Raw genomic sequence first — 15,259 nt, 5'->3', positions numbered from 1 at the left:
CTAGTTGTTTTTATTAAATTTAATAACTGAATTTGATGTTATTGACAGCTTATATATGCAATAATGTTTATTCAAGTTAAAAACGTACATTTTTGGAGCTGTAGTAGATTAAACATACAGTACACAGTTGTTGAGCCACCTCATCTTTAAGAACAGCGTCTTGATACAAACTCTTGCACTAAGACCATTTCTGATGAGGCTAATGATAATGTTAAAAGAACCACACAAGAAGAGCTCAGTGTTATATTTATTCACCTCACACACTCACCACACGGCCACCTTGTTATCTGTATGACAGCACCAAGAGGAATTCATCACCAAAACCCTAAGGTAACAGCTCGGGGATAGGAAATTATCAGTCATGCCTGGAAGTGATGAATACAGACATGGCAGCCATGTCTTTACATAAGGCATCCAGGACCAGCCTCCACCACCTTAAAATGCCGAAAAAGCTCAGTTTAGAAGATTGCAGAAGGTTGTGCAAGTCCTGGATAGTTCAGTCAACCCTTTTTATATAGGCCATGAATACAACCATCTCATGTCAAAGAAATAAAAAAAAGCAGAGCACAATAGGAGCAACCAGTGAGTTCAGACATATAAATGTGTGTGTAAAGACATGCCTACTTCAGATATCAGTTATTTTCAGTAGATTTCAGGCAGCAGTAACAAATAAAAACTGATAACACTTTTCTGGACAGTCTTCTTCCACTTCCCTTTAACAGATCAGAGCACACAACAAGCAGCAAACAGTACAGAGAGACGCCTTTCCCACGAAAGCCGACCAAAGCAGCAACAACCCTTCAAAGAACAGCGCGTACACATGCACTGCATGAGTATTTCATGAGCAAACAAAGGCAGAGCGTGACAGAAAGCAAGAGCATGTATGCTTGTCACTATTTGGTTTTTTGGTAACCTTAAAATTACATAATCAAGCGAAAAACTATTCTGACTAATCTTACGTGTTATCCTGTTATAAAGCACTTTCATTTTGAAATTCTTGATTGCCGATTATGATTATTAGCTCAGTGATTCAGTCTAATTATTTCCTTTAAATCAAGACAAAAATGATCCAACTATGCTAGTATAATACATGAAATTCATAATTTAGACAGAAGACACCCATTTCTCTTTAAGTAGACAACAGTAGCGTGATTATAACACATGAACAGAACAGAAAAGCAAAACATTTAAGACAAAAATCAAATTAAATGCATAAAGATTTATCCCCCCCCCCCAAAAAAAGGGTCAAGAGCCACACTGGAGTGTCTGTGGAGCTCTGGTTTGAGCTAAATGCTAATGCCATAATTTTTTAATCAGCACCCTAACTGATGTTGATTCAAAGGTCTATAGTTTTGCAGGTGTTTAAAAAAATAAACTTGATAAAAGTGATTGAAAATAAAGGAAAGGAACATAATTATGCATCCTATCCAATCACTGTCAGCACAAAAGGACCAATCAGTGAACAGGATTAAACCTCTGGCTGCTTCATTTCATGGCAAACACTTTCCCCTTCTCAGCCTACACTGATCTCTGCGACTCACACCTTCATTAAAACCATTCATAGTAACATTAACAGTAACACATGGCTTATAAAACTACAGTACAGTGATTAATAATATGGCCGTCCATACATGTTGTTTGGCCGGTGCAGTGTGCTCAGCTGAGCCTCACTGTTTGAATGTGCAGCTTCCCCACTGACACCATGATAATCAGAGTTTTTTCGCCCCGGTGTGCCGATCTGTGGATACGATCAGGAACACCTGAGGAGGGGCAGAGCCACGCTTGGCCGTCAGTACTGAAAGGAGATGACAGAGTTCACTTTGTAGACGTGGTACGAGCGGTTCCAGAAAACCCGTGTGAAGTAGTTTGTGTAGGGGGAGTAGTTCATCTTTATCTCGTGGCAGAATCGTCCATATTTGGAGAAGGAGTATATCTCACCTTTGTCATAGACGATCTGCAAGAGACAAACATACAGATCATGAGTGAAAGTATAAAAGACTCGAATTCTGTAGAGTTTGCAAAATATTCTGCAACTAATGTCTTGATTATAGCTAGATGATTGGATAAGTATTATTAATAACAAAGTAGTAGCAGAAAATGATTTATTCTTGGACTCCGCTAGAGTAGCTATGCGTGATTTAAAGTTAAAAATAATCTTCATTGATCATATTCTGGGTTCTTAGTGTAGCCACTGTCTGAAACATGCTATTTTAGCTCCTTTTCCTTTAAGGTCAACCATCTTCAAAAGATCTAATCAGAGGACCATATTATTGATATCCACTCAAAATTGTTCAATCTGTAAGAAATCTATAACGGAGGAAAGGGTTTAAACTCACATGTCCGTTGGAGATGTCGAGCAGGTCTTTGATCCTACAGCCCTTATTAATAGTGAGCTCACTACAAATCGACTCTTCGATGATCACGTAGTTCGTTTTTTGGGCGGTCAGGAGCTTGTAGATGTCCTCTGCAGATCTCATTGCGTACACCTGGTACGTCTGGGAAAGGAAAGATTACCTCCTTTTATTTTCTGTTAAACTTCAGTTAATTTAATTTCAATATTATTTGTGTTGCGCCAAATCACAAAAACAGCCAGTTTAAGGTGCTTTACATTTTAAAGACCCAACAATAAAACTAATAATTTACTTTGAAACATGTGGAACATCAGTCTCTGTTTGGACTAAAATTCACATTCAGCACTTTAACCAATATGACTAACAGGCATTTTTTATAGCTGATTATAAGACACAAGTATCTTCTTGACAGCAGCACTGTTAAGGTAACAGATATGTTGTCAATGAAAACTCACATCTTCAGTCCTCTTCAGCAGGTTGATGTCTGAATAAAGAGGTAAACTAGTTACAGCTGAACCCGAACACAACTTCACTGCTCCCAGCAGCTGTGGACTGCCTGCGAACACAGCTGCCACCGGAGCCTGTGACCTACATGAGGAGGAAAGACGATGGTTGATGCCATGATAAAATACTTTACAAATATCTTTATAAATACAGGAAGTTCTAAAGACCCACTTGATCCAGCTCATCAGCTCCACTGTGTCTCCATCGTAGAACTCCTGCAGTTCTGATAACTCTGCTAAGACGCGAGGGGAGAACTGCAGAATGGGAGAGAAAGAGCGTTACGCAGGAGATATAAAGTGTGTCTAACATAAAGAGCTCCCACGTAAAAGGGGCTGAACGCCTCACCTCTCTCCACAAACTGAAGCAAATGATTGTGGGAACAGCTGTGCTCAGAATCAAGGACTGGAGGGTAAAAAGAAAAGAAAACACGGTTAGCAACTGTGTCGATACTTACTCCTTTCTCTTCATGAGGGGAAAAACATTTTTTTAAATTTAGCTTTAATGTATTTATTGAACTGTTTTGTAATATATTCAGATTTTTGTAAACGTATTTTTACTTCTACTGCCTCCTTTTACTTACTGAATGTCTTTATGTTATCTTCTTTATTTAAGTGAACTTCTTTCTGTGTAATTTTTACTTTATTGAGAGATCTATTTTGTCATATTGTATTATAATACACTATTCCTCTTCATTTAAGCTGCTTATACCAAAACGATTATAATAAAGTTCATCTTTAACTTTGATGTTTCAGTATCTTCTTTTAGCTTCTTCTTTAAGTTCTTACTTCATGTTATAAGCTAAAAAAAAACGATTTAAAGATAATGATAAAGATAAGTAAAAAGTGAAAACAAATACAATACAGAATAATGAGGCTTTCAACAATAAGAAAACGCATGGTAAATGTGTTTTATTTTCTGGACTTATATAGCGCTTTTTACAACATGCCTCATTCACCTATTCACACAAACACCTTCTGAAGTGCTTTCTATCTAGCACTCACACACTTTCACACTCCAATGGATGCACTGGAGAGCAACTTGGGGTTATCATCTTGCCCAATGATAAGTGGCAAGAAGAGTGGAGCAGCTAGGGATCGAACCACCAACCTTCCAATCATTAGACTACTTGCTCTACCTATACTTCGTGTGCTACAGCCAGGAATACAAAATAAGGACAACAACCACCATAAGCTGGTTAAAAAAGGACAGAGTTTAGATGGGGATGGGGTATGAGCCTAGACTTAAAAAGAGAAATGTAGGGTGCTATTTTTATGTCAAGGTGTAACCGATTCCACAATTGTGGAGCAGTGACTGTAAAGGCTCTGTAACTTTGTTGTTTGAGGCGCAACCTTGGGACATGTAACATTTAGAGATCATGACTTGTAATATAAGCCAGGGCTTTCCCATTAAGGGCCTTAAAACAATCAGTAAAATCTTAAACTGAATTCTAAAATAAACAGGAAGCCAGTGCAGTGAGGCTACGACTGGGCTGATGGGCTCATATTTGGTAGTGCCAGTCAGCATTCTTACTGTGCAACCATCTGCAAAAAAACAGAGGGAGATCTAGGTATAGTGAGGTACAATAATCCAGATGTGAAATAATAAAAGCACGGATGACTTTTTCCAGAACACGCAAAGACAGGAAAGATTTGAGTTTGGCATTGACTCTTAACTTGCTTGTCAAAGCAAAACTTTGAGTCAAAAATAACATCCAGGTCTAATTTGATACAGTCTGTTGGCCAGAACCCTGAGTTACCCAGATGAATCAAATGGAGTTAGAGTCTGGGTGCAAAAATTAGACAATAGAATTAGGTATAGAAAAAAAATCACTTGTCTGAATGTGTGTAATTGGGGTAAGTGATGTTTGAAATAAAACGTGCTTTGAATGCTCAGTTAGAGGGAATAAGTACTCCACAGGTATCAGTCCATTTACCATAAATATGGGATGAGATTATCTAAAATATTGGCAAAAGAACTAGATTTGAATGGACCAAAGATTTGTCACTGTTTAGTCATCTAACCTTTAATTTCTTCAAGATAGTAAGAAATCCTGAGATTTTCTACTGTCTTCATCAGCATAGAAATGAAATGAAATAATATGGCTGCTAATACTACCAATAGAAGCTGATATGAACAGAAGAGGACTGGGCCCAGGATAGAGCCCTGAGGGACCCCACAAGACAAATGGGCAAGGAGTGATACACACAATAGGCATACAGAAAGTCCTATCCACAAGACAGCATCTGAACAAGTGAAGAGGTCCAACAAAATCAGTACTGCATTATCACCTGAATCTAATGGGAGTAACAGATCATCGGTCAGTTTCAACAAAGCTGTTTCAGTGCTGTGAACAGCTCTGAAGCCCAAATAAAACAGTTCAAATATCTCATTTGAGTTCAGGAATGACAAACTGTGACAGGATCCATTCATTCCTTTGGATATTACCGGCAATTTATAGATAATATACTATTTGTTTGGAAACTTAGCATAAAGGTAAGTTAAAGAGACGGTATATACCTAAACCTCCCCTTCTGTGCAGACTGTATTAAAAGAAACCTGTTTACTTTAAGACATTTGGTTTTGTTTCTCATCCACTATAAACAAACATCCATACCAATACTACAGGGTGGATGGACTTCAGTTTGAGCCACTTAAACACTGTCATCCAGAGGTCAGGAGAACAAACCCCAAATGCTGTAAACATGCAGACGTATGGTGTCCATAAATACTTCATCCTGCAAGACAGAAGAACATAGGCGATGAAAAGCTGTGCTGAATAACATATGGTGAACAAACCTCAATTATTAAAAAAAACAAAAAAACCCAACGTACCCATCGAAGAGCAGAGCGAGACCCCCAAACAGCATGGTGTGGAAAACATGATAGACGACCTCTGGCTTCTCTCCTATTCCTCCATTTTCAAGGCTATAGGTTTTGCACAATGGCTGACCGCTGTGAGGGGAAATTACATTAAGATTTTAGCCAAAAGTATAAATATAATGACTGCTTAAAAACAACAACAACACAAGAGTCACCAGCATATGTCACTGTGTTATTGGGCAAACACATTTTGCTAACATAGTATCAACTACCAGTTAATTATTAATCTACTAGACACATGAAGACTGCATTTGTTATCAATTTGCATATTCAGTTCAATTCAATAGTTTGGTACAAACATTTAATTTCATTCAATTTCCCACAATATCAGCTCATCTGTTGGAAAGCTGGTTATCATTGTTGATCAACATCTGAACTTTGAATTTCATATCTCTAAGTTCATCCAGTCTTGTTTCCTTCATAAAAGAGAAACTGCAAAAATCCTGTACTGTCATTTATTCATTTTGAACTTTTAGTGCACACTTTAATTTTCACCTGCCTTGAGTATTGTAACTCTATTTTTATTTGCATCTCTCAAATCTTACTAATCCAACTTCAACTGGTCCAGAATGCAGGCTGCTAATGAGAACTAGCAGGCGTTTGCACATCATTTTCATCCTTGCTTCCCTTCACTGGCTTCCAATGAAATTCAGAATTCACTTCAAAATTCAGATACAACTCATCAAGTGCTACACGGCCAGGCTACTGCTAACACAGCAGAGCTACTGAAACCTTATAAGAGGAGTCTCAACAGCTTCTTAGATCATCCTCTCTCATTGAAAAATCAGAAGTAACCATGCTTTTGAGATTATAGGGTCTGAACCTTGGAACAGCCATCGGGAGAGTCTGTGCTTTCAACAACATCTGAAAAATTATTTTTAAACGTTAGCCTTTTATTAATACTTCTCCGATTAATTTTGGCCATACTCTCCATCTAATGAATGTATAGAAGTGTGCATGCTGGAATAAATGAATGACTGTATGTTGATTATGTGTTTGTATTAAACGTGTCACTTTTATTCAAACTGTGAAGCACTTTGTAACTGTGCTTTTTAAAAAGTGCTGCACAAATAAATGTATTATTATGAGTAACAACTATAAAGGAGCTTTTTACGACTTACGTAGTTAGCCTGTCCAAAGGTTTTGTTAAGTTAGTGGTTTGGTAACTTAGTGACAGGTGTGCCAATTCAGCTGCTGCAATTGGTCTAGCAACGTGGATCAGGTTCACCTTATCTCCACTTCTTTACCATGTTTATGCTGTTGGCAACTTGAGCAACTAGGCAACTTGAGGCTTTAAAACAAGACTTCAGAAACCAGCTGATGACAGCATGGTGCTGTCTGTTGTTAGACCAGAAAGATTTTGCACCACGAGTGTTTCACCTGAGCCTTCTGTAGATTGCCTGTAAGGCTGAAAGCAGGCAGACGGCGAGCACGAGGAAGTAGAAGGGGAGGACCGAGGCCTGCGTCAGACGTAGAAATAAGTCCTGACCGGGCGTTTGGAAACTCTCCTGGCACAAGAGGAAGTTGGGGACAAAGTCGCTGAAGAGAAGAAAAAAGAAGATTATTATGTTAGATTACATCAGATTAGTTCTCACTAATAAGGTTACTGCTCTAAGTCAATAACAAAAAACACGACTCACGTTGTTGTGTTGAGTCCAAATTTTACTTCAAGGAACTTCAATATGAAGTCACTCTCATTTGCAGCAATTAGTTTCTGTAAATAAAAAAACAAAACACTGCATTCAACCCAAAAACTGAAACTGAGTATCAGCCACTGAATGCTACACAGATGCCCTGCTCCCATATGACTTACCTTGACCAAATAACTGTAGGTGATCCCAGAGGTGAAGACCAGGTAAAAATGTAGGAAGAGCTTCATCACTCTTGCCACAAGAGGACCCACCTTCATCCTTTGCTAGAAAAAAAGTGCAAATGTTAATGGAGCTACTCCCATTTGAAAAGCTCCAAGCTGAAAACAATTTTCACTTTAAAGAGTTTATCTAATGTCATGACTGAGCTGCGAGGGGGAAGCTAACTCTACCTGGAAGTACCTCGCAAGAACCGAGCCAATGAGGAGGCTGAGCAGAGGCGAGCTGAGCAGGGCTGTGTTCTGAAACTGGAACATGTAGGCCAGGAACAAGGAGCTGAGGTACACCTTGTGGATGTCAGCCATCTGTTCATCCCAGAAATGGAGAGATGAAGAAGAAAAAGACAGCCAATCAGAGAAGAGAAAATAAAACACAGTTTTATTTAAACAGTCGGCAGGATTTTCCCTGTTTTAAACCCACAAGTTGCATTAAAAAAACATCATAAATGCAAAATTGTTAGTTTAAAGTAATATAGAGTAAGAACCTGCTGCAATTTCTGAAGAAAACTGTATGAAATTTCAGAAGTTCAAGCTACGACTGTGTTACCTTACGTGGTGGCACCAGGTCAAAAGAATCAAGTAGAAAAAGACAGAAGCCTTGGATGAAGAGCACGTAGTGACTGTGTTCCCAGACCAGGAGGAAGGTGAAGGTGGTGGCACTCATGGTAAGATAGCAGAACATCTACAGAGGATGAGACTCAATCATTAGTGCAATGTTCTAGCTCACATTACTTCTTTTTTTGTGTGTGTTAATGAGGCTCATGAGGGGCTCACCTCAGTTGAAGAGCCGATTTTGTTTCTCAGGAATCCAGTCAAAGCTGTGACCTGCCAGGAGAAGTAAGGCAGAGCCCAGTTGTCCCGCAGAGGAATAGCATGATCCACTTTGGTTGTATCTGCTCTGTGGGAGAAAAGAAACAGAATTAAATACAACTTTATTAATCATTTTAATAGAGGAGGATGTTTGTAGCATTAGTCACCAGAAAGGTTTTACTGGAATGAGAAAACATGAACAGACAAGCAAAGAAACTTCATGCTTAAGGAAACGTTTGTTCACCTTACCTGTTGATCACATACCAGGCCACGGCCAACATGCCAGCCACCCAGGTGCCACTCATCACCCAGCTGCACACAAAGAGGGCAGTGACGTAGACCGCCTGCAGGCCCAAAACTGCTCCAATGTAGAAGTAAATCGGTTCCACGAAATCCTGTTTTATCAAGGGAAGCAGTGGAAAAAGACAAAGACGGTGATCCTTAAAAAGTGTCTGTGGTCAAACCTTAAAGTGGCAGAATGAAGCCACTTTTAATTGTGATTTTTCACTCCTAATCACTTCATTATAATAATGTCCATAGCTAGCAGTACTAATGCAGCAACATTTACTCCTGCAGAAGCCTAGAGGCAGATGCTTAATGCCAAAAACACTGATGAAAACAGCTCAGCTGACGTAGGTAAGCCGGGTTAATCAGCTGTGACAGTAAAACAGGGTCTGCTTTGTTTGGGCAGCCTTATTGCTCCAAGACTTATCAAAGCATAAATTATACTGAAGTTTGACCAGTTTGAGTTTTAGGACTTGTACTAACATATTCCCACACTCTCTTTGCTTTTTCCATGTACGGTGCGTTTAACACGGGTATGTACGGCCTCTGTACCACTAGTTTCTATTTGGATTTCCATTCTCTGCTGTAAGCCAGACTTTTGTTATGCAGTCAAACCATTTATGTTTTAAACCACTCCAAAGCAATTGTATTTTATGTGCAAAATTGCACACACTTTAAACGTAATACTTGATTCTCTTTGCTGCTGCACATGACACACAAATGCAAACTAAATATGGAAATGTTCTGCTCTCTCTCATATCCCTGCTCTAACATACTCAGGATACTTGCATTTGTACAGCTGTTATAGTTAGGACTTTAACGCCTTTCATTTTAAACTATTTTTATGTAATTTATACGTACAAAAAGGGAAAAATATCTATATCTATCAGTTTCAAATGAACAGAAATGGTGAGTTAAAGCATTGTCTTATGCACTCCTTTAATATTAAAAAGTGCAAACCACTAAAACAGTGCACTGAAGCACTAACATCAGAACTATATCTTAAATATCCCACCTTAAGTATTTTTGTTTGACAGATTAAAGCCAAAAAAGCCCAAATATCTGAATACGAGGAGCACAACCTGACAGAAACAGACTTATCTGAACTGGAAATGCATAGAAACATTGCCAACATTCAGAGCTTGCAGCTGAATACCAAACATTATAGTTAGCTAAATGCTCCTACACCATTAAAGTCAAATAAATGGAAATAAAAAAGCAGCATTGCTCAGTTTGGCAAAGGAACTTTTGTCCCACTCTTCTCCCTTTTCTGCTGCCATTAACCCAACCCCCCAGTATTTCTAATGCCTCACGAAAATGACTACAAAAACAAACACTGGAGGTCGCATTACATCTTCAGCTCTGCATTTTGAGTCAACTGAACTATTCTGGCTATTTCCAGACAAAAGTGAATGGAGAAAGCAAAGAGAACTAATGGGTTGTTTCCCCTGAAGATGAAAGAACCTTCTGTCCAGACAGAAGGTTCTTTTATGAATTTAAAGACTCAGTCCTTTTAAGGACCCAAATCAACATTTTACTATTTATGGACCCAGGGACAAACCTTGCTTATTGAAAGAGAAGGCACTCAGCCTCCAAGAATGAGAGTGGACGTCACAGTGGTTTTTATGCTTCATTTTGCTTTGAGATACACACACAAAGAAGACAACCCAGGAAATGTAAAATCTGATTAAATAAATCCTCACCTGGCTGCCTGTGACTCTGTATATGAAGCTTGTGATGAGCTCCGGATAAAGAGACAAACGCTCGACTGCGTTAATGGTCTGACCTGAAACGGTCCTGTTATCTACCACCAGCTCATAAAACCCTGTAAAACACAAAACAACAGAGCTGAGTCATAAGGAAAGCAGAACATTAAAGTCATTATCTGTGCCATCTGTGGACTATTTTAAACTCTGAATCATACAAATCTACTCTATTATAGAGTCCAAGAATAAAAATATGGAAAAAATATTCCAGTGGGAAAAAATTCGCTAAGCCTTTCATGAAGCAGGCAGTGTGCTCGTACCTCGCTCAAAGGATGGTGCTGCGATCAAACGCTTGTAGTAGTAATAATAGACCCCACTGCCTCCCTGGAAAGTGATTTCACGTTCCAGCTCCTTAGAAATATACAAAGTAAATTTTAGAGCTCGTACGATTGGGCAGCAAAGTAAAGATAAAAAAGGAAAAGAAAAAAAAGTCACCCACCTGTCGAGTTGAAAACCAGAACTTCCTGTCATGATATGTGGACAGATACACTGCATACAGCATGCCACAGGCAACAGATGCCAGACATCCAAAGAACACCCGGACTAGCCGCTGTAAGAAAACAGCTGAGGAGAAGAAGCATTAACAGTAAAAAACAACATCATCAACAAAAAAAGCTTCTGTAGGTCTTAAATGTGAGAGGAAAGATTTTTGACTCACACACTTTAAATAACCATTTTCTACCACACACTATTTCTCTTTGTAGCTGCAAACTGAGCTGAACAGAGAGATCAATATCATATACTACTATGACAAAAATAACACACAAAAAATAACATTACACCTGCCACCAAAGTACAGCCAGAGACATTTTATATTTAGTCTCCTACACATTGCAACACGTGCAAAAAAAACAAAACTTCTTCAGAGATGTCTAAAAATCTTACAGTACATACAAATTTGGTGACGTATGTACAAAAACTCTGCGAGATGGAAAAATACACTTAACTGCAATTTCAGTGTTTACTGGAAGCCACAGATGCAATATTTCATGACTCATGAAGTCGAGACATATGTTTTAGTACATTTGATCCAACACCACTGCAGGACAGTCGACTTCTGTTACTTCACCGAGTCACCATGGCATGTGTTTCAGCACCTGGTTGTACTTTTGATACCTCTCTTATCTGTATTTGAAGCATTTTCAATTACTCTCCTACAGTGTCTAACATTTACTAAGCTTTCTAAGGGTGTGCTCACAGTAGGCTCGGTTGCCTTTTACCATGTTTGAGCACAGAGCCCCCTTCCTCCTCACACTTCCCTTAATGTTTCGGGCCCCAGCGCTTCAGTTTGTCTCAGCATCTCAACTGTTCACTCTTTCATTCTCTCACTATTTTTGAACGGCACAAGCATTCCTGAAAAGCTTGCTTGCAGAGCAAAATTAGGTTAAAGATTTTATGTATTTTGTGGATTCGTTATGTGGCGCTGTCTTCACTGATTTGTTATTTACCTAACCAGCTAACTTTCATAGCTGGAACTCGATTAGTGTACTTTGCCCAAAAAGAACTTGCTCAACCTTGCCCTGGCTACTTCCTTAACTCGCCCATGGCACATTTGCCGAACTGTGTCTCTGCACATCAAACAGCTCTATTAATGAGAAGGTCAGCACTCACAAGTATGTAAAGAATATTTTTAATTTTGCATGACAGTAAAAATTAAGAGATGTGTTTCATCCAATGGCTTTCTTCAGTGTTTCTGATATGCAATAAAAGCACATAAAGGATAATAATAATAATAATAATAATAATGGAGGTAGAAAAATTACAATCGGTCATTTCATGTCTTTAATCATACATACCAACATAATAACACATAAATAAGCTAAGGCATCGAGTCTTTACACTCAATGCTATTCCTTCTGAAATTGCAAACCACTACACTATGGAGCCACCAAAATATGACATACATAAACATGCATTTATGTAGCTTTTTTTTTTTTTTTTTTACTTAATTTGAAAGTACAACTACTAAACTACAAGGCTTTGCATGATTCACATTTTCTCCTCCCCCTGACTGGCTGAACCTTGCAAAGGGGGGGGTTTGAACAGCAGGTGGGTGGAGCTTCCACGCCTGAGATGTTCTTACTGACATCATTCAGAGCTACAAATGCAGAAAAACTGTCTGAAACAGAGCATCTACAGCAGACTAAAGCTTTTGTCTCACGGGGATCACTTCATGGAAGCATAATAGGTCCCCATTAATGTACAGCATGAACCTGACCATCAAATTGTTTGTTTTTTAAACGCCACTGAGCAGCGTATGAAGTGGGCTGGTATGTAAGAAATGGACTTACATGCAGATAAGCCCTTGGCTTTGACACATGACTGGGCTCTGCTTGATTCTTCCTGTTCATGCTGACCGCCTTTAACTTCACCTTCATCTTTCTGCTGCGAGCCATCAGCCGCTGCAGTGCTGGACCCATTCACCTGTTCAACATCTGGTGCTAGAGCAGAGAGAGACTGGCTGTCACAGCATCGACACAGAAATGTGCTCTGACAAACTGTTTCTCCACTGGAAGCTACACAGCTCATGTTCAGTTAGCAAACTGCTAAGTTAGCTCAACTTACGTTTGGTCTCCAGCTCCGACTCCTTTTGTTTCTCTTCCTCTTCATTATCTCCTTCCAAAGTTTCTGATTTCCGGCATCTTAATTCAGTCATGACTAAATCAAATTAAGCCAAGAGGATCTGTCTGGTGTGTTGAGGCAGCAGCATGCTAACTAAAAAGCAGTTAGCTAATCTAAGATCAAATCGATAAGATAAGCTCTTTAAGGTAAACTCAGCAGATGACAGGCTCCAAACGTTACTTTACTCAAGAGATTTTATCCTTCACGAACTTGTAGAACGACAGCGGCACAGCTGCAGAGTTTAGTTTAGTGGTGCCTGTGTGGAGGACTGAAGTTAGCGCTACTGCTGGGCGGAAGTTGCAGATGACAACAGAAAGCAGCGAAGAAGAATCCAGACCAAACTCAATGGAATATTTGTCTAATTTAAGACAAATAAACGCCAGCAAAACGCAAAATAAATAAATACAAATAAAAGAACTTTGATTATAAATAACATTTACCTTTCTAAAGTATTCAGACCACGTTTTAACACTGCCATTAACGTGTTCTTTTTCGCATTATTTCTTAAAGCAAATTTCCATTAAATTGATACCTGACATTTAAAAAAAATCTATTTATGTATTTTTAAAGTACTGTATTGGTATTTCTTTGCATTTTCATTACTTTTACTTTCTTAAAAATATATATTAGAAGTGCTTCTTGTCAGTTATTATAATCTTATACAAGGACATGTTTATATTTAATAGTGTTTCCTTTGGCAAATACTCTGTACCTTGGATGTTGTTTTTGTTTTGTTTTGAGTAAACCTTTACTTAATGAAAACTGGGAAATTTAATACTTTTATTGAAAATAATATTTAAGCACAAAACGGACTAAACACATGAATAGTACAAAAAGAAAATATAATCATTTGCAAATACAGCCAAAACATTTTAACAAATCAGTTACAATATTTTAAAAACAAACAAACATATAAATAGAGCAATAGGCTTTTTCCGATAACCATAATTGTAAAATATGTATGTTTTTTACATATTCCCAAAATATTTAATTTTCATTTCCTTCATTATCAGATCAAATTTTACTTTCCTGATAACCTGAACACACTAATAAAATTAAAAAAGGTGAGCACATGTTTTAATATCTGAATCATAGAATAAGTTATTTTTTTATCTGTTGTCTTAAGAATTCGTTGCAAGGACAGATATAAATTTGAGATGCTTTTCTCAAACTACCTTCTTGAACAACTTTCAAGTTGCCATTTGTACAATCGATGAAAGTATGTAAACACATATTGTTTAAGTAAAAACTAGTGATTTTTTTTCTACAGATTTTCATATGACACCAGCGTAACATTAATTTTTTGTGTAATTTTCAAGTTTATTGACTAGTTAGCAACTCTTTAAGGTACAGAAGTTATTTCCTTTATTATTTTCTGTTTATTTATGTGTATTACTTAAATGCTCCACTTTTCTTCAAAATGTTTTTTAACATGCCTTATTTATTTGTGTTTGGGTGTTTATTAATAAAGATTTTTACAATTTTTTTTAAATAATATGCCATTTTAAATTTAAATGATAAATAAATAACAAAGGGAAAAGGTCGTGTAAAAAAATCAAACAAAAATATCACCTTTATAAGTTAGTCAAAAGAAATCAGACAATTATTTGGAGATTTTAAAAGTCTAATAGTAGTTTTTCATTGTGTTTTGTTTTGGGGTTTGTTTGGGGCTTTTTTCTTTTACAAATGGCAAGAAATGATCTAATTGCACCTTTTAAAATGTGAAGAAATTATGTACAAGCAATTTGACCATTTATTTATTATTTTAGGAAATTTTATAAAATCTTTTTCAGTGTTTATTATTCATTTTTTTGTTATAAAGACATTTTAAATTAATAATAAAGCTAACTAGTTGCAGACCCTATAACAGTCTTATGGAAAAAGAAAATTGTGTAACTGTAGTAACCCTTTTTTTTTTTAAACCAGGTTTTCAAAAGTATTCAAAACACTGAAACAAACACTAAAAACAAAACACTAATTACTTAGTTGCAGCTCTACTTTTTGAAGGTAGCACATTCTAACAGGACAAGTTAGCCAAGAAAATACAATTAAAAAAGGTTAATGAATAATGCCAGCTCTATATGTAAGACCTATACAGAAAGCTGTATTGGGTGACCTCATTAGGACAAATTGAAATGTAGAATCACTAAGAAAAAAGTGGTGTTTTTGTAATT

The 15,259-nt window shown here is 37.5% G+C and overlaps 1 protein-coding gene across 1 annotated transcript; it reads right to left on the bottom strand.

Annotated features, from left to right (window-relative positions):
- Nucleotides 1–132: 132 nt before the first annotated feature.
- Nucleotides 133–15,234, bottom strand: LOC146643318 (putative C-mannosyltransferase DPY19L4). Its single transcript, XM_085395732.1, has 19 exons — nt 13,029–15,234; nt 12,755–12,904; nt 10,903–11,027; nt 10,724–10,814; nt 10,401–10,522; nt 8,662–8,807; nt 8,377–8,500; nt 8,150–8,284; nt 7,777–7,908; nt 7,549–7,650; nt 7,376–7,449; nt 7,116–7,274; nt 5,688–5,807; nt 5,470–5,590; nt 3,201–3,257; nt 3,027–3,109; nt 2,807–2,939; nt 2,337–2,495; nt 133–1,954 (listed from the first exon to the last, which is right to left on the bottom strand). The coding sequence occupies exons 1-19, from the start codon at nt 13,117–13,119 to the stop codon at nt 1,790–1,792; spliced, it is 2,289 nt and encodes a 762-aa protein (XP_085251858.1). The 5' UTR covers nt 13,120–15,234; the 3' UTR covers nt 133–1,789.
- Between the last annotated feature and the right edge of the window lie 25 nt (nt 15,235–15,259).

Source organism: Rhamphochromis longiceps, linkage group LG22 (assembly GCF_057381845.1).
Source record: "Rhamphochromis longiceps isolate RC_006_pf linkage group LG22, R_longiceps_female_GT1.1, whole genome shotgun sequence".
Classification (NCBI taxonomy): domain Eukaryota; kingdom Metazoa; phylum Chordata; class Actinopteri; order Cichliformes; family Cichlidae; genus Rhamphochromis; species Rhamphochromis longiceps.
Note: the sequence above shows the minus strand (reverse complement) of the source record. Positions and strands in the feature narration are given on the sequence as shown.